Here is a 21,025-nt window from a genome sequence, read left to right as displayed (position 1 = left end):
AATTACACATCTTTTATTGGGATTAAATCTACACAGTTAGCTAATCAATTCTGACAAATTTAGAAAAAACTAAGAAACATCTCCATAAGAAAAGATCTTTGAAGGTTTATCTATTTGTTATATGTCCTGAAGACAATGAGACAGCAATCTAAGAATACAACAAAGCTTTTGAAGGGTCAGAGTACTGCATTTACTAACATTTGTAAAGACAGGATATTACAGAACTTTGAGTGAACTCACAAAAGTATACCCCACCTTATGATAGATTATTACCACATAATGCAATATTGAAGTAAATAAATTTGATCATCTTCCTTTAATATTTAGTACAGAGTTGTATTCCTTTAGCACATCCTCAGGAAGTGTTCAGCAACTGTGAAAACTTTCTTTGATATCAGTCAAGCCATTTAGGAGTTTTTCTTACAAGGCACATTGAAAGGGGGACAGGTTGATTCCTAAATACCCTCCAAAATGTTTTTTGTTTATGGGGGTCATTAAACACCTGTAATTAATATTCATATACAAATGTACCTGTAATGCTGAGATTGGATCAGAGGGTGCATTCCATACAGCAGACATAAGTCCTCCAGAACCACGGAAAAATTCTATTGGTCTTAATAAAACGTCCATCAATGATAAAGTCATGCCTGCTGTAGCCTCAGGTCCCCCTTCTGGTACCTCCTCGTCTCCCCCTCCTATTAATGCTTCTAAGCCTTCAGCATACAGTTCAAACTACAATATTAAGGCAAATAAAATTATGAGGTATTAAGATTCTATATTGTAATGGCGTATTGAATCATGAATACTGTATTTTTTTAGTTTTTGCAGGGAATTTATTATTGCAATTGTTGAACAATGGACAAAAAAAGCAATTACAGAGAATGCTGTCTACAATAATGCTGTCAAAATGTAAAAAAAAAAATTTTTGAACGACCATATCCTGTTCCATTTTTGGCAATAATAAGAACATGTATAGCAACAAATTTCTGAATTTCTAAATTTTGCTGTAGATATTTTTAAAAACATGCTATGTATGAAGACTAAATAAGAGTTAATTGACCAATAAAGTTTTAAAATTTATAACCATTAATTTCTAGCATTTATCAAGTACTTTTTAGAACTGAAAAAATAAGAGGATGAGTTTTTTAAGGAGATTGCCAATGAGACAACTATCCACCAGAGTTCAAATGAAGTGGATGTAAGTAATTATAGGCCATCCAACAATCAACAATGAGAAAAAACCCATACTGTATAGTCAGTTATAAGAGGCCCTGACATGAAAAATGTGAAACAATTCAAACAAGAAAACTAACAGCCTAATTTATAACAATATCTATCTAATTCTCATTCATGCTTTCCAAATTATCCAGTATTTGTTTTTTAATTGAAATGGTATCATTTCTCCAATTGTTAAATCTTTTTCATTTGAGGACTTACATGAAATATATTTTTATACTTGATACTCAAAAATCCCACCTGACATAAAAATTGATCTCTGGCAATCTGATACTGCTCACAATACAGGAATAATTGTTTTAATTCATGACAAAAAGTTTCTGATCACATAAATCTTTACAAAACCTTTATGTCATTCGAGGATCAACCAATAAATTATCTTAGCATAATATTCAGTCATTTTAAATAATATAACTTTTTTTACCATAAATATACAATCATTGTAACTATTTAAGAGATTTTCTACTTTAACAATTTTTTTTCAAAGCATGACAACACAGCAACACTGTGTATTAATTATTTTTTGTCGATATACGTACCAATCTTCGTGGATGGATGAAAAATTGTAATTAAGTAGATATTTGATTTAGAGCTTTTGCCAAAGTCTGTATACCAGCTTATAGAAAGTTTGGACTTGGCTGAACATTTAAATTAAAAAAAAATTGAGAATGGAAATGGGGAATATGTCAAAGAGACAACAACCCGACCAAAGAGCACAAACAGCCGAAGGCCACCAATGGGTCTTCAACGCAGCGAGAAAATCCCGCACCTGGAGGTGTTCCTCAGCTGGCCCCTAAATAAAATTGTGTACTAGTTCAGTGAAAATGGACATCACCCTAAACTCCAAAACATATAAATGAACTAAAATTTAAAAACATACAAGACTAACAAAGGCCAAAGGCTCCTGACTTGGGACAGGCGCAAAAATGCGGCGGGGTTAAACATGTTTTGTGAGATCTCAACCCTCCCCCTATACCTCTAGCCAATGTACAAGGTTATTCTATACCCAAGAAATCAACGAAAAGTCATATCCCACAAATAATTATGAATACACAGTATGTATCTATGGCCAAAATATACTAACATTGAATACAGGCTGTGTCATGGCATCATTATATACTCCCACATCCATACCACTTCTCTTCATCACACCAGTTCTAGCTGTCTCCTGATGGAGGTAGTACGAAGAATTCATATCTTTCATAGCTGAAAAATAAGTATAACAACTCTGCATAAACTCTGCTTGTGTAATATTCTTACATTATAAGACAGTATTTATCCTTACCAATCACACTTTTGAGAATTTGAAATTGATAAGAACTTCTGTAAAAATACTTTGTTTGTATCAAATTTTGGAGTTTTGAAAAAAAAAAATTTGGTTTTAAAAGTTTAACATTTGAGGCTTGAAGAGAAACACTTTCAGACTCGAATATTGTTAAAATGACTTTTATTGAGTATTGTACTATTTTAAAAAATACTGTGATTCAATCTATTGTTCCATACCTACAAGTAACAAGTGTTATAACCTTACCTGCCATTAGTCCTGTAAATAACAAGTGTTATAACCTTACCTGCCATTAGTCCTGTAAATAACAAGTGTTATAACCTTACCTGCCATTAGTCCTGTAAGTAACAAGTGTTATAACCTTACCTGCTTTAGTCCTGTAAATAACAAGTGTTATAACCTTACCTGCCATTAGTCCTGTAAGTAACAAGTGTTATAACCTTACCTGCCATTAGTCCTGTAAGTAACAAGTGTTATAACCTTACCTGCCATTAGTCCTGTAAATAACAAGTGTTATAACCTTACCTGCCATTAGTCCTGTAAATAACAAGTGTTATAACCTTACCTGCCATTAGTCCTGTAAGTAACAAGTGTTATAACCTTACCTGCCATTAGTCCTGTAAATAACAAGTGTTATAACCTTACCTGCCATTAGTCCTGTAAATAACAAGTGTTATAACCTTACCTGCCATTAGTCCTGTAAGTAACAAGTGTTATAACCTTACCTGCCATTAGTCCTGTAAATGCACTTGATTTTCCTCTGTGACTAAAGAAGTTATAGTTGTTTATATCGTATTTCTTCAAAGCTGTTAAGAATGATTCCCTGTGGAAACAAAGTAATGTATTACAGCAGAGACTAAACCTGTGTTTACAAATATTCTTGTAAGCTATCAATTCTATTTAGTCTGCAACTGAAGCATTTAAAAAACGTGTGAAATTTCGGTGAATTTACCTCAGCCTCAGGTTTTCAGATTTCTGCAGAAGGCAATTTTGATTTCAAAAGCTATTGGTTTTAAAACTTTCTTGTAACAGATTGAACAGAAATGACCACTGATAATAAAAATTTACTTAAAAAATATGTTAACACATACATGGATTTTGTGAATTTAATGAAATCTACTAAATTAAAAAAAAAAAAATAATTGTTCATCAAGCCTAATATAAGAACATTAATAAGTAGAATAATAAAAAAAGAGCAGTTCATAAACTTAAAAAAAAAAGGTAATTAAAGAGTTCCTGGGGTAAACACCTGCTCAAGGTTAAAAGTCATGAAGTACCATTACTGTATGCTGTATGCTGATGTCGAAGTTGAAATTGACCTAAATCTCAAATTGTAAAATTGCAAAATTTAACATTATTTGTTTTCACTATTACTCGTATCTTATGTGTTACAAGTGTTTTTTATAAATGAGATTTTCATGCTTTTCTGTTTGAATGTTAATGGGCAAAATTACTTAAACTGTATAAAAAATATTATGTTTTAAGACCTGTATAATTTGGAAGTGTTTACACTTTTGCAAACTGAAATTTTTGGTGGTTTCATTGATCTTATTTTAAGGGATATCCTATATAAGTTTATCTTGGATGTGGACGATACATATTTCAATTTTGTAAAAATGTTAAAGAAAAAACATTGGGCCTTAACATTGCAGGTATTCTCAGCTGTTTCTTCTAAAGTAACATTTTATAGGGAATAATAAATTTTAGTAATAACTTCAAAACATTCTAATGAAAATTAATAATTACAATAGTCATACCTGACATTGTTATTTAAGTTAACCATATCTAAAACTCTTTTCATGGTATATAAAGACAACTCAAACTCCTTTCTATTGTCTAAAGCTGATTTTAATATACTATAGATTTCTTCTGAAGTGGGATTAAGCTGTACCAATAATTCAAGGGCAGCAACTCTGACACTTGAATCATATTCTCTGGTAATCTGTAGATACATCTTAACCAATCTAACTTTTGCCTAAAATGAGAAAGCAAATGACTGTTCATGGAGGAACTTCAATACTGCGGACCAACCTAAGGTCAAGGGTTAAATTTAAGTTGAACTTTTAACATGCTAGCTCACATGGTATCACTCAAAGGGAGATACATCCCCTGCTGAAAACATTCTTCAGACTGAGCTGCCAATATTTGCTTTAAATCTGAAATACAGAGTCCTTAGAGGTTGCAATTCTGTAAATACAGACAATGCAATTTCCCATAGGAACTCCCTTTGCGGCTAAAACTGTGACACTTTTACTATGAAGTTTCATGAAAAATAATATCCCAGAACGGAAAGTTTATATGCACTACTATTTTATTCAAAGGTCAAAATATAGGGCTGTGCGGCATATTTTCAACATTTATATGCCCTGAACTTCTAAGAGTTTAAACTTATACTAAAATTCTATACTACCCTTACCTCCATTTTTGGACCTCCTAAGAATTAAAATTTAGCCGCTACCATGTTTTTCTATACTGGTTACATTCCCAAGTGATGTCTCTATGAGATGAAACACAGAGATCATCAATGGGAACCAGTACGTTAACAAATTAACATACCTATGAATATTAAATATCTCCCCAAAAGAGGCGTGGTTTGAGAAACAGCTGTATTTACAAAGTGCAACCTATACAAACATTTATTCAAATAGAAAACTCTCTAAAAACACTTTTTCTCACAACAATACTTATTTATCAGAATTATAGCCTTAAAGAAATCACTGCATATACTCTAAGTCTCCTTTTACAGTACATTTTATACCCCTACCCCTGTTTCAATTTTTTAAAGATTTATAAAACAAGACTCTAATTATTGCCAGCTTACCCTATGTGCATGTTTTCTGACATGAACTGTCTAAAACCTGTTTGAAACTATTTTGATAACAAATTGAAAGCATTTTAGAATACTATAAATGTATTGTTTAGTAGTTAAGCATTCCAACATTCAAGATTATACAAAGTATCCAATCCTGCCTGTGTCTCCAGTCCACATCTTACTGTATGCCTATTTGTCAATGAAAGTTCACAATTTCTGCCTCAAATGGTCAGTTTAGAATTCTTGTCACAACAGTATCATCCCTAACCATATATCTAACATAAGTTAGTTAATATATGTCCTAGAAGTGTTTAAACAAAGCCATATTTGCAAAAGTTGTATTTATGAAGATATCAGTCTGGTGCATAAATTCACTAAAAGTTTGATTGAAATGACTGCTTACATCTGACTTTTGCATAACTTCCTAGCACAGTTATTGTTCACTTTATAAAAGACCTTTAAAATAAAAAAATCATAGCATTTACAAGTTAAATTATCTGTTTTATGACTCAGGGGTAGGCATTTTTCTCTGTGTTTTGCCCCTGGGGCCTCACATTTCCTAATTTTTTTCCCTGTTTCTAGCAATGTGGAATATTTACTACATATTTAGGATAGAACACACTATTGTAAGTTTTACTGAGGTCTTTTTGTAATTCTAGCTTGTACTTTTTTATGCCGCAGTCACAAAAAAGCACATTTAGGCGTTACGGCTTACTTTTGGGTTATCGACAGGACAAAAACACCCCACCAGAAATATTTAGGAAGGATCAATGAGTTGCGATTACTGCGAAGAGTAAATATAAGCACTTCAAAACAATTTAAATTACAAATAGGCATATATTATGAATTTATTTTGAATTCAGGGCTTTAAGTAAACCATGCATACTGTAAACTGTGAATTTATGCTGAGTCATCATAGTTAAGGCCCAGGATTTTACTCAATCTTCATGAAATATTTATAAAACTTCATATTTGGGTTAAATTCTTTAAAATCTCTGAGATAAACCAGATTTTGTGAAATTCTGTATGTTCTATTTTTTAACCCTATATAGGTTGCAATTCTGTAAATACAGACAATGCAATTTCCCATAGGAACTCCCTTTGCGGCTAAAACTGTGACACTTTTACTATGAAGTTTCGTGAAAAATAATATCCCAGAACGGAAAGTTTATATGCACTACTATTTTATTCAAAGGTCAAAATATAGGGCTGTGCGGCATATTTTCAACATTTATATGCCCTGAACTTCTAAGAGGTTAAACTTATACTAAAATTCTATACTACCCTTACCTCCATTTTTGGACCTCCTAAGAATTAAAATTTAGCCGCTACCATGTTTTTCTATACTGGTTACATTCCCAAGTGATGTCTCTATGAGATGAAACACAGAGATCATCAATGGGAACCAGTACGTTAACAAATTAACATACCTATGAATATTAAATATCTCCCCAAAAGAGGCGTGGTTTGAGAAACAGCTGTATTTACAAAGTGCAACCTATAGGAGAAGAATCAAATACTAACTTTAAAGTCTGCGTGGAATTGGCACAACCTTCTTGAGAAGAGGGGATGAACAACGAGACCACAGGAGCAGTTCAGTCCTAACGAAAATTTTGACAGATAGAATGTGAAACTGATGACATCAAAGCTCAGACTAATAATTTGTGATAATAAGTCACAAACTGTAAACCAACTTAATTTGCTAGGGATCTATTTACACGATGTTCTTAAATATAAATCATGTAAATATATATCTTTTCTGATACATCAATAAAATTACAAAAATATGGAAAATAAATTTCTGCAAACATGGCTAAAAAGGGTTCAATGAGAAAAAAAAAAAGAATATGTGAAAATAAATAAGTTTTCAGTAATGTTCAGTGATTTTTTATCTTGTTTATTGTTCGGTTGCTGAAAATAGTGCAATGGTATTCTTTTTATTAATCATTTCTTTATTCAGTATCCATAGTTCTCAGTTTTTGAAAGTTATTATTGTTTTTGGTACATGTATGTGGATTTATAGTATAGAGGATTCTTATATCAAAGAAGTTCTGTCTCACAATGTATAGCGAATATTCAAATGACACGCATGTTTATATATACTATATGTTTTTCTCACATGAGTGATTTTACTTTAAACTGCTTGATTAGAGTTCATAAATGAAGATAATTTATTTACTCAATTTACTCTTTATTCCTGAACAAACATTGTTACCTGATCTTTTAGGAAATCTTTGTCCATCCTTCTCAAGGCTTGCACTGCAGCCAATGATACTGCTGGATTTTTACTGTTTTGAGCAATAGTAAGTAACTCAGGTAAGAACTCAGCTAATCCTGCATTTCCTACAGATCTAAGGTGTCTCAATGTACAGCTGTCGTCTCCACAATCCTTTAACATTTTTCTAATCAGTTGTTTGTATTCTTTAACTATCTGTGAAGTAAATGTAAAAGATTTTTAAAAAAAACTGGTTTACTAAAAATTAAATTTAATGCTGGGCCAGGAGTGCTAGATACGTCCATCCTATGAATATTAAAATTGTTGTAAAAATATATACGGAAGAAGGCATTATATCAGAAGTGAGAAAAGTGCAGAAAAACTTGCAGCAGACTATCCTTAGGGTTATGAAAATTGACTGAACTTTGATGGTTCTCATAAGTCTGGAATAACAATCAAGAAATTATTAAAATGAAAATTGAACTTACTCTAACCAATCCAAATAATTGTATCAAGTTTTAAGTAAATTGATGCAGGTATTTCACCAATCTCGAGTTGTTTTTTATGAATGAGTTACACTAGTTGACCAGAGGGTTAATCGGCGTATACGATGTCTTCGAACAATCATTTCTGATTGTGACATAACAGAGGCATTGTGACACAGGAAATTTAGGGCAAAGTGCACAATGTCAAAAGTCGTCTATATTTGAGTTAGTGTGTCATATGGAAATTTAAAAATTTAAATCTGAATGAAAATAAAGAACTTTGGTTAGGTGTTGGGTTAAGAGCTCACAACTATTCTATCCCCAGCACATTCTTGATATCTTTGTCCGTAGATAGATGCCAATCATTAAGTGGTTGTCGTTGGCTGCTGCCTGCTATAATTGTTTTTAGTTTATTGTCATAGTATAAAATATGTCTTTGGTTTTCTCTTCTGTATTGTTCCACATTGTCATCTCAAGGTTTTTTAGAACTTATCATATACAGTACAGGTTTTTACTTATTGTTAAAGGCCGTACATTGACCTGTAATTGTTCTCCCTCTAATTTATGATATTTCTATGGAAAAAATATGGAATGAGAAATCTTCAGCTGACACTGTACTAATCTGTAAGTTATTGGCTCCTCAGAAGTCTGTCACTACTATCTTAAAACTAAAGAATATATTACCTCATGTTGACATTGATCTTGGTATTGACAGTATGTGTGTATAACAGCTCCTGTTGCCATAGCAACAGATTCTTGAATATTAACATTTGGTAGTTTCTTCTTCATTAAATTCTGAAAAGACGAAACTATCTTTAAATTTCAATAGGATTATTAAATGTTTCTTAAAAATTCAAGACATTCTTTCTCATTTTAATATCAAATAAATTATGAAAACTAAAAATCTTTCAATAAACATGAACAATTACAGAAGTACCATGGGTGCATTAGACTAGTTGCTATCTAAATAGATCTATAGCAGGAGAAAGAGATAATTTGTGTTGAGAACATTGAAGACTATAATGTCTGTCGACTATTTACATTTGATGGTGAGGACAAAAATTTGTTGAACATATGGTTCAAAAGACAACATGTTAAAAAAAAATTATTGCTGGAATTTCATTTTATCAATAGCTGCTTTGACCTGAACTATTGACCTGTGATCTTGACCTATAACCTCTTTCTTCAAAATCAATAGAGGTCTTTCCAATCCAGTGGGGTATTATCAAACCAAGTAGTGAAAAATTTGACATAAAGATAACATCTGAAAACAAAAACCCCAAAATTTCAGATTGCCAATAGTTGTTATGATCTTGACCTTTAACCCTAAAAAAAGTTCTTCCTCACCCCATAGGTCTTCATCAAACTAAAAGTTAGACATATTGGTCCAAAATCAGAAAAATTAACTCTAGGACATCTAAATGGCATTCATCATATTATAAGCTGAGTATGCTGAATAATTCAGCTAAAAACTTCTGTATATTAAGACTTGATCAGTAAAAAAATATAATCCTGTAAACAGTAAATGAGTTCACAGCATACTTTGGGAAAAGTGGTTATAACATCTTTTTAAAAAAGTTGATTGTCCACTATTATAAAACTTGTCCGAGATATAGCTGATATTAACCTATAGTATAAGTTTTATAAAAATCTGGCAAGAATTGTACCTGTGAGAGCGCTAACAAGACCTTATGGACGGACACATGGATGGACGCGCGGTATTTCCATGTCCCCCACAACGCGTTACACGGGGGACAAAAATATTGCTACTCTTTGCATAATCAGAACAAATGTGTTGCCATATTTCATTACATACAATTAAATCCTTTAAGAGGTATTCGCCAGGATGAGTACTGTAAGCCAGGGCCAGTAACAATCTCTCTGGATATTCTGTAGAATAGTCCTGTTCAAACTGGACCAGGTCCATCATAGCTCTCTGTGCAAATGGTGTCTGAGTAGCTGCTCCTACATCTATTAACTGGGGACTATTAAATAAATAAAAAAAAAATTTAATAGTGTAAAATCCCAAATTTTCAAATATTAGTCTTTCCTCTAATTCATAACAAAACTTTCGATATTCCTCTGGACAAAACAATTACTTTTCTGCAATGTTGAAAACTTGCATCATCGATAAAACTGCTCTTTAAGTAAAAGTGATATTCTGAAGGTTTTGACCACCAAAATTTGGCAAAGGACAAACACAAATATAAATAATATTGAGGTCCAGCAGATTTTCTTCATGGACCACCAGGGAAAAAATATTATGAGAACTCTGCCAGATACTGTGCATTCAGAATTTCATAAGCATTTTTTGTGTTTAAATTTTTTAAGTAGGATTAACAAGATGCATTTTGAGGTATTATAATAGCTTAGTTATGTTCAAATTCAAGGTATTTGTTTTCTGCTTGATTCTTCTGAAACTTGCACTTCATCATACACAAGTTCATGTGACTGACACAAGTCAGGAACCTCAAAAGTGATTGCCTTTTGTTATCTCTTAATGTTTTATGTCATTTGAATATTTGGTGTTGATTGTAGATATTGGATTGTCTCCCTTAGTATGTGAATGATTTATTACTTTTCATATTGTATAAACACTGGTCTAATGTTGTAATACTGTAAATTCAGAAATTATTGTGTGCATTTATTATTGTGATTTTTGAAAAATTTACAACAATGCAAGATTAATTATTGCAATTTCAGGAAAATCTGCTTACAAATATATATGTATCAGATATCAGAATGCAAGTTTTTATTATTGCGAATATCACCAAGTCGCATTATTCACATTAATAAAAACCTCGCACTAATTTCTGAATTAACAGTACCCTATAGATGTTGTCCTAGATAGATCTATTTGGTTTTTTGTCGAGCCTGCGACTTTTGTCGCAGAAAGCTCGACATAGGGATAGTGATCCGGCGGCGGCGGCGGCGTTAGCTAACTTCTTAAAAGCTTTATATTTTAGAAGGTGGAAGGTCTGGATGCTTCATACTTTGTATATGGATGCCTCATGTTACGAAGTTTCCGTCAGTCACATGTCCAATGTCCTTGACCTCATTTTCATGGTTCAGTGACTACTTGAAAAAAAAGTTCAGATTTTTTGTAATGTTAGATTCTCTCTTATTATAAGTAATAGGATAACTATATTTGGTATGTGCGTACCTTGCAAGGTCCTCATGCCCGTCAGACAGTTTTCACTTGACCTCAACCTCATTTCATGGATCAGTGAACAAGGTTAAGTTTTGGTGGTCAAGTTCATATCTCAGATACTATAAGCAATAGGTCTTGTATATTTGGTGTATGGAAGGACTGTAAGGTGTACATGTCCAACTGGCAGGTGTCATCTGACCTTGACCTCATTTTCATGGTTCAGTGGTTATAGTTAAGTTTTTGTGTTTTGGTCTGTTTTTCTTATACTGTATGCCATAGGTCTACTTTATTTGGTGTATGGAATGATTGTAAGGTGTACATGTCTAGCGGGCAGGTGTCATCTGACCTTGACCTCATTTTCATGGTTCAGTGGTCAAAGTTAAGTTTTTGAGTTTTGGTCTTTTTTTCTAATACTATATGCAATAGTTCAACTATATTTGGTATGTGCGTACCTTGCAAGGTCCTCATGCCCGTCAGACAGTTTTCACTTGACCTCAACCTCATTTTATGGATCAGTGAACAAGGTTAAGTTTTGGTGGTCAAGTCCATATCTCAGATACTATAAGCAATAGGTCTTGTATATTCGGTGTATGGAAGGACTGTAAGGTGTACATGTCCAACTGGCAGGTGTCATCTGACCTTGACCTCATTTTCATGGTTCAGTGGTTATAGTTAAGTTTTTGTGTTTTGATCTGTTTTTCTTATACTGTATGCCATAGGTCTACTATATTTGGTGTATGGAATGATTGTAAGGTGTACATGTCTAGCGGGCAGGTGTCATCTGACCATGACCTCATTTTCATGGTTCAGTGGTCAAAGTTAAGTTTTTTGAGTTTTGGTCTTTTTTTCTAATACTATATGCAATAGTTCAACTATATTTGGTGTATGGAAATATTTTATGATCTATTTGGCAGTCACACAGGTTTTATTTGACCTTGACCTCATTTTCAAGGTTCATTGCTCAGTGTTAAGTTTTTGTGTTTTGGTCTGTTTTTCTTAAACTATAAGCAATATTTCAACTATATTTGTTGTATGGAAGAATTGTTAGCTGTACATGCCTGCCTAGCATGGTTCATCTGACCTTGACCTCATTTTCATGGTTCATTGGTCAATGTTTAGTTTACTTGGTTAATGTTAAGTTTATGTGACAGTTGTAATAAAGCTTTATATTTAGGACTATCAACATAATATCAATGATTAGTAAAGAAGGCGAGACATTTCAGCGTGTGCACTCTTGTATTTCTTTCAGTTGATGTCTCATTGATGTATACCCACACATTGTTCTCTTTCTGAACATGCATGAAATATTTGCCACTGGACATCAACAACTGTTCAACAATCAATCAGTCATGCATACCCCAAATATCCTTTTATTCATGTGTTCCTTATAATCTTGAGTCTTCTGTTTTGCATGGGAAGAGTTTTTACTCGAACCTATAGTCATCTTTAAAATTGTTCATACTTACACAATATAATAGCTATCAGTATTGGTAAGAATTTCCTCAATAGTTAACTTCCCTGTATTTCTAAATGTTCTCAACAGTTCTATAAAGGCTTTGCCAGATTCAGCTGTAGCTAATTTTTCACTTACTAAGCTTTCTTTCAAACTTCTTAAAACGTCTATTGGCTGTAAACAAAAATAACTCAGCTAAAAAATTATTTTATAATAGTGGAATTTTCTTGTAAAATCTGAGATATGAGGATTTCAGACATACAAAATACATACACATATACATTTGTTCATTGAAAAGGAGAAAGGTGTTTAAAAAAAGATAAAAACTTGAGAACAAAATGACAGATGAAGGTTGTTGTAATATCTCATTTTGGCTGCCTTTATCTTTGTGGTATATTATTATGTTATGTGTGTATCAAAAATGTTTTTTTTTATTTAACAATGGGTTGATAGTAAGTTACTTCATAAATGTTTAAAACTAAAACATAAATACATGTTATTTCAAACTTTGTGGAAAGTTTGAAAGTTATCACAATATTTTAAATAATAAAAATTTCAATATTTTTCTTATTGAGTATTAAAAGATAAAAACCTTTTGACAGTTATCTATACATGTTTGCACTTCTGTACCACTTGGCAGTAATGTTGATGAAAAACTCTGACCTAAATCTGGAAAAAAAAAAAAAAAAAAAATTCACACAAAACAAGTAACATTGTAATTTATGAATGTTCCTATGATCATATTGGGTATAATTCATTGAAAAACAAATGTAGATTTAATCTTTCAATTCTTTTTTTTACATGAATACCAGTATAATTTTAAATGCTTGGTAAATGCAAGAAACTGAGTTGCTTAGCTACCTCAGTAGTAAGCCTAGCCTTCTCATTTGCAGGGATTTGTCAATTTGATCCTTGGCTATGTTAATCTTTTATTTGCTGTTTTCTTAACTAAGCATGCAGTACTTTCAGGATTTAGGAGTAAAAGTAAACAATCAGAATAATAATTGAGAAATAAACCACTGATGTTAGTTAATCCATCTTCCATCCAAAGTGTTTTAATCAAATATGAAAAAAACTTAAATCAAAACTCTTGATTGACATTAGAATTATATAATTAATATCATAATTTTCTCTGGTAATATTGCCATGCAAAATAAATCAATTTCTTGATAATATACATAAGATCAGGTTTTATTTAAGGAATGACTGTAATATTTTTTTCTGTCTATGAAGAAATAACCTCAAAAATGTGGTGCACACTATAATCCGTGTAGCAGGTTATTTAAAAGAGTGCACCATATTTTTTAGGTTATTTCAAATAATTTTTAAGGAGTAAATCATGAAAAAACTTGGATGATGTCATGGTCACATGACAAAAGTATGTCTATGAGCTGATAGACAAAAAACTTTCAGCCAATCAGAAGACGTGTTACATCCAAAATTAAATTATTGCAAAATATTACCAATACTTAAACAAAGAATTCTTATATACAATTTACCTTTACCAAGATGGCTGACTATATCATCTATAGATGAACCTTGTTCAGTTGACTTTCCTACCATTGAACTGATATGTTGCAATGATTGTCTACAATGAAAAGAAATAATCCTTATTGCTATTATTCAAGTAAATAAGAGTTATTTCCCTTGAGACATTCATTTTTCACATAGCTTTCATATCATTTTTTTCACATTTTTTTTTCAAACATTGGTTTCATTGTTTCTTTTTTGTCAATTTTATATGTTATTCCAAATTCCATTGGCTGAAATAAAATTTCACATGTGAAGTAAACCTTGTAATTTCACTCTTCTGACTCATGTGTCCACTGTCTAGGAAATTGTGTTGAGACGCCACAAAAAAAAAGTCAAATTTCTGATTTCATGGTAAATCAAAATCTCTTTGTTTGTGATCATGTTACAGTACTTATAGCATATCAAGTATCTTACTGAGCTGTCGCTGCCGTGTTTATAGATGACTTGATATTTATTGTAGCTACACTGTGATGTATGCCTTGAGCTGACTGTATAACACCATCAGATAACTCATACTGTGTCATGGAGGTGCTTGAAACGGATACTCCAAACAACTGAAATGTAAATCACAAATAAATAACTATTATCATTTTCAGAAATCAAGGTGACCAGGGATGATTACACTTGAATTTAGCCTAATATCTTTTATATCAAGGAATTTGATCAAATCCACAAATTGCAGTTAACAAGAATTGTCATTGATTTGAAAATCATCCCATATCATCTAACATGTCTAATGTATAAAGGTTCTTCTTTAAATGAAACAAGCGAACAAAATTATTTATCAAAATTTCTTTCAGTGTGCCGCAAAGTAAGGGAACATACTATATTTGGTTAATTATGAAATACTATCATGCCTGTGTATTCCTCCATTTTTTTTTAAAAACAATTTTGTTAGATTGAAGAAAAAATGAATATTTAGGGACACTTTTTTCATGGTTTTGACATTGTAAGCATTCCACCATAGCAAACTCACCAACTGAGTAAAAAGATGATGTCATGAACTGTTTAAAATACTGTCAATTCAGAATTTTTTGCGAGGTTATTATTAATGCAAATAATACGAATGGGTGAGTATTGTAATAAAAGAAATTGTAATCTGATATCCGAAGCTTATACATTTATCTGTATGCAGATTTTTATGACATTGTATCAATTAATCTCACATTTTTGTCCATTCGCCAAAAATTGCAGTAATAAATGCACACAATATTTTCTGAATTTACAGTATCCAATAATGTAATACAGTAGACTCCGGCAAATCGGATACCCAAAATGTCAGGTTAAAATATCCGATTACCCGATATATTCAATTAGACGATGAATGTATATTCATTGAATATTCTGCAATAATGAGTAGATATAATCCTGAGATGTTACTAACCCTGACAATTGCTAAATATGGGAAAGGGCTGGAGGATTGATGGAGTGATTTTTATCAGTTACATCACCACGATGTTCGTGTAAAAAATTATCAGCTGATTATGTAATGATTAAATTTGTTTGCAGTTTTTAAATCCTTTATTTATTAAAATAAATCAAATGTCTTGAAATATTTATGTGAATTATTATCTACCATCCATAGTTTGTCTTTATTTGTTTTGTAAGCAAATAAATATCCATTATTTACATTATCACACAGGTAAACTAATTTGGCTATAAATAGATCTAAGCATGTCTGTGTAGAATCTCCAAACTAAAATCGTATTTGTTATAATTTTATTTCTTTAAATAATCAAATTTAAATTTATGAAAATAATCATGATTGATAAAATATTATTGCATAAAGTTTATGTTTTCTGAAGACAATTTATATTTAGGTCATAGTTCTAGAGGCTTTCTCACAAATTTGTAAACATCCAAAATGGCGTCCATGACATGTGGTTACTTTTGCACATGTGAAAAAAATATATCTGACAAAAGTCAGATTTCTCTTGTCAAAAGGGATTTATATTTATATTGCAATAAATTATTCAGAAGGAGGTACATTCAGTTTAGATTATATAGCTGATTCTGTGAACATTTAGAGTTAATCAAAATTCTCCAAACAGCAACGTCAACTTGTCAACTGAGTCTTGCATATTTTATAAATAAATTCAAACCATTTGAAGTAAAAGGGCATCTAATTCACATGACATAGGAAGACAATGATTAAAGACAACAATTTATTAAGAAATAGTTCCTTTTATTTAGTAAAAACAAAATCTTCTTGTCTGCAAGATTGTAAATTCGGAATTCTAGACATATCGGCACCCAGACAACTCGGCACCCGGACAAATCGGCACCCGAGAAAGACACTTCGGCACCCAGACAAATCGGCACCTACACAAATCGGCACCTAACATAGACAAATCGGCACCTCATAAAGATAAAATCAATTATTAAATTCTTGATCAAAATATAATGAACCAAAAATCAAAATTTACTGTGAGTGATATAGATATGTTGGCATGACCTCAATTTGCAAGTTTAGTGTTAATATAGCAATAATTTCGACTTGTATTCTTTTTCCATATGCATGAAAATTGATTTCATAGATTTCACCATTCATGTACTAGTTTTAATGTAATGCATAGTTCTATTCCGATAGTATTCTAAATCAATGAAACACATGTATCATATTTATAATATTTATTTTATTTATTATAATCATATTCATAACAGTTTATAGACACGTTAACAGCACTAGATTTACATCAAAGGTGAACACATGATAGTAATGAAACATTTTAAGCCCTGTAAATATAACATATAACATATATACAGGCAGCACTATAAGTTTTAACAAAGTCACTTTGGTGGTGTTCCGTACACACTGGCACATTCCTTTAGCAGTCTGGAGGTGGAGATGCTGTTGCTACAATACTGGTCCCACAGTCTATACACTTTTGATCTCCATTGAGAAATTATCAAATTTCATTATAAACTTACATTAAATACTGATTAATGCATAACTACAATTAATTATGATTTAATTAAATGATGTTTATTCAAACACCATCATACTTAACAATCAATTAGGATTTAATTAAAATTTAATGATGTTTATTCAAACACCATTGTTTAGGGTTAAATTAAAAAAAGACAATTATTTTTTCAAATTTTGTAATGCATATTTTATTTACGGATTTTAATATTTCTGTAACAATTCTTTTATTTTTCTTAATATTTATAGATTATCGTTGGTTATCTCAACGAAATTGATTTTCTCGCTTTAGCCGGTACGGCGAAAGTGAGAAAAGCAATCAAGTTGGGCTGACCAATGATAATCTGTTTATCGCTGTTTTACCTATGACGACGTTGCTAATTTTATTGACAACGGGCACGTGGGCCCTTAGTTTCTAGCGATAATTTTTCATATCACTCGACTCCACTGAGAAAGAAAATGATCAGTCAGCAAGATCATAGGAAAATTTTTAAAATAGCGATAAATATATATATATATATAAAAAAAAAAATGAGGTGCCGAATTGTCTTGGTCCCGAAATGTCCTGGTCCCGAAATGTCCAAAACGGATGCCGAAATGTCTTCGGACCTGGGTGCCGATTTGTCTGGATGCCGAAATGTCTTGTTACCGTAAATTCGTAACTTCCGGGTCCATTTCCTGTCAGAAAAACATTGAAAATATCCGATTGTGCATGGTTTTGAACAAAATGACCTGAATATTCTTATCCGATTTGCCGATATATTCTTATATCCGATATTCGATTACACGATAAAATCAACATTAAACATATAGGGAAGGGTTTGGTGTTTTGAAATAATATTACAATAGCCGATATATTCGTTTAGCCGATATCCGATAAGGTGGAGTCTACTGTATGTACCTTATTAGGATTTATATACTGTCCAGCGATCTCTAAATTCTGACAGCCATGTTTAGTCTTTGTTACTGTGGACCCAGTTTTTACATAAGACACTTTACACTCTCCAGACACATCCAGCTGAAACAAAACCATTTAAGATTTTATTATTTACTGAGTATGCATGTTTTCTACATTTGCAACTCCCAGAAAATTTGTGTTTATTCATTCTTTCACATTCCACTGTAGTTAAATAAGGTCATAATATACAACTGAATTATGATTAAACTATAAAAAAGCCTTATTCATATGCCTGTCCCAAGCCAGAACCCTGTAGTGGTTGTCATCGGTTACTACCTGCCATAAAGATATTTAATCAAAAGTACATTGTAACTTAAATCAGGTCTTTGATCTTCTTTTTGAATGTTTCATCGTTTGTCAACCATCTGCTTTTTATAGCTTACTATATGATATAAATTTTGCTCATTGTTAAAGGTCCTTCAGTGATCAGTACCAGTAGTTGTTTTCATTCATGTCCTTCGGTGGATATAGTTGTCCAATGGACAATCATACCTCATTTCCTAATTTTTATATGTATCTTCAGTGCCAATGAAAGGAATACCATGTTATTGCTGTCTGAAATTCATTCATAGCTTTCAAACAAAGTGTTATTAATGGTATTGTTGAAATCATCTGTTTGAAAGTTTTTAAAGATGCCATGATGATTTGGTTGATCATTATGGAATATCTGTATCAATAACAAGGATGAGTTCCACTTGTTATAGTCACATTTCATCCTTTTTTCTCAAAAGGATTTTTACTTGCCATGAAAAATTTGACAGGTACCAATAGTGAAGCAAGAACTGCTAAACTTTGACCAATAGCAAAGCAAGAACTGCTAAACTTTGACCAATAGTGAAGCAAGAACTGCTAAACTTTGACAAGTACCTGAGTTCATACCCTCTGTGTTGTGTGGTGGAGTTAGTGTTCCTCAATATTTAGTTTTATATGTAATGTGTTGTGAAATTGTCTTTTTCTTTTAGCCATTGGGTTTCTTAAGCTGATAGTAAGCTTGAAAACAAAAATTTGGAAAGACAAAAAATAAAGTATTGAGAATAAAAATGAACTACTTTAAAGTTTTTCAATAATTACCTCTTCTCTATTCCCGTCTTTATTTTGCATTTGAAATAAAGATATTATTCCTTTTTTCAAGTTGTTGCAGAAAACACTTTCTTTCTCCAGCCCAAATACTCTTTCCACAGTACCATCAGATAGTTCAAAGTATACTGGGTATTTCAGTAGGGTGGCTAAGGCATTTGTAAGATCTGGTCTTGATACACTTGACAATGCTGCACTAGTAACCTGTAGAAGATATATGTTACAAGGTTAGACGTCATAAGATGTCCATTATAATATATGTACAATGTTTATCAAATTCATTTCATAAGAAATCTGGATAAAGTGTAGTTTTTAATATCTCATTGGCAATTATACCACTTCCCCTTATTTTATATAGTGTTGTGGTGGCACCGCAACACTATATAAAATGACCGTGAGGATCAATCAAAATTTTGATATGTCATGATAATATCCCTTGACTTTTGGTATTTTTATGTGTATTTCAACCAGTTATGATCTAGATTCGTCAGGTATGTTATTGCATTCCCGTTTTGATAATGAATATTAATACTCATGTTGTTAGTTTGTCCTAATTGCGGCAGGTCACTACCAGGTGCAGATTCAGACAGGGGGCGTGGTGGGTGTGCGCCCCCCCCCCCCCCCCCTAAAATTTGCAAAACATGGGTTGTCCTCAGCTTAATAAAGAATATTTCGATAATTTAACCTTAAAAAAAATTTCGCCGAACATTTAAGTTTGCGCCCCCCTAACCTAAAATCCTGGATCCGCCCCCGACTACCTTAAAATTCTTCAAAGGTTTTCAGCAGTAACTGTCATGAAATATAAGTTTCTTCATAAATATAAATATTAAGTGGAACAAATATTAAAGTATTTGCTCATAACGTAATAAAGGGTATAGAATATTTGTTCCAACAGGAACAGATATTATGGCATTGTTTATAACAAAGTTTCCAGGGGAACTTCTGTAAGGCGGAACAAATATACATTGACATCTTGACCATAAGGTTGACTAAATGCTGTCTAAGTATGATTTTGTTGTCACCTTAAATGCTTAGTAGCCTAAAAAACATAACCTTGATCCTGTAAAAGTGTAAATTCAGAAATAATTGCTATATTCTTATTAATGCGAATAATGCAACAGTATCAAGTTTGCAATAATGAAAACTTGCATTCATTATTCCAGGAGTAGTTTTCCTTCATAAAATTTTGGTATTTGCATCATTTAAGTTTCCCATTTTTCCCAGTGGTCATGGATTCACAATAATAAATGCATGCATTAATTTCTAAATTTACAGTAAAAGTTTAAAACTCTATATGGACAAGTGAAATCTGATGATATTTTTTTTTATTATTTTGTGTCTATAAATATTATTTTGCTCAATAATCAATTTTTTAAATGTCTTATGTGCAGTTATGTTAATTACACATAATATCTCATTTAAATTTATAATGAATTTTTGTTTACAATATATGAAACGAGAGTTATCTCCCTTTTGCTGTAAAATTTAATAATAAATTTCCCATTCAAATTTCAGCAAGAATTTGCTTCTGGTTATCATGGTCAATAAATACTGCCCCCCCCCCCCCCCAACCCCCAACCCCCCCTGGAACTATGTTCTACTTTGCTGGATAAAATATTAATTTTTAATGGGGGTAAAAGTCTAATAAAATAGTTTGATCTTGTTCTGTATTATATGCTACATTATAGAACATTTTTTGTTTTGCAAATTGTAATAATTTCAGAGAGCCTAAAGAATCAGATTTTAACAGAAAATCATTCAAACTTGTCAAGCCAAACTCAGATACAATTCAGAAGTTAAAATGCAGTCTATATGTCTATTGTTTATTGTTGGAGACCACATGTTAACTTCTAAATTTCTTTTAGCTTTGAATATGTTGTTTGGTCATTACCTC

At 31.8% G+C, this 21,025-nt stretch overlaps 1 protein-coding gene across 2 annotated transcripts in view; it reads right to left on the bottom strand.

Moving 5' to 3' along the window:
* The window catches only part of LOC127709289 (microsomal triglyceride transfer protein large subunit-like), a 34,374-nt gene that overhangs the window by 10,067 nt on the left and 3,282 nt on the right, over positions 1–21,025 (bottom strand). For both annotated transcript variants that reach the window (XM_052214749.1, XM_052214748.1), the window contains exons 3-15: positions 19,126–19,335; positions 17,998–18,114; positions 14,585–14,724; positions 14,137–14,225; positions 13,230–13,306; positions 12,651–12,811; positions 9,850–10,018; positions 8,718–8,828; positions 7,549–7,764; positions 4,279–4,496; positions 3,247–3,344; positions 2,321–2,442; positions 532–732 (exon numbers count right to left, since the gene is read on the bottom strand). In XM_052214749.1, the coding sequence (XP_052070709.1) occupies positions 532–732; positions 2,321–2,442; positions 3,247–3,344; positions 4,279–4,496; positions 7,549–7,764; positions 8,718–8,828; positions 9,850–10,018; positions 12,651–12,811; positions 13,230–13,306; positions 14,137–14,225; positions 14,585–14,724; positions 17,998–18,114; positions 19,126–19,335 (1,929 nt within the window). The remainder of the gene's footprint in view (positions 1–531; positions 733–2,320; positions 2,443–3,246; positions 3,345–4,278; positions 4,497–7,548; positions 7,765–8,717; positions 8,829–9,849; positions 10,019–12,650; positions 12,812–13,229; positions 13,307–14,136; positions 14,226–14,584; positions 14,725–17,997; positions 18,115–19,125; positions 19,336–21,025) is intronic.

The sequence above is a fragment of the Mytilus californianus genome, unplaced genomic scaffold (assembly GCF_021869535.1).
Source record: "Mytilus californianus isolate M0D057914Y unplaced genomic scaffold, xbMytCali1.0.p SCAF_7, whole genome shotgun sequence".
Classification (NCBI taxonomy): Eukaryota; Metazoa; Mollusca; class Bivalvia; order Mytilida; family Mytilidae; genus Mytilus; species Mytilus californianus.
The sequence above is the reverse complement of the archived record's forward strand: the minus strand, read 5'-3'. Positions and strand labels throughout refer to the sequence as shown.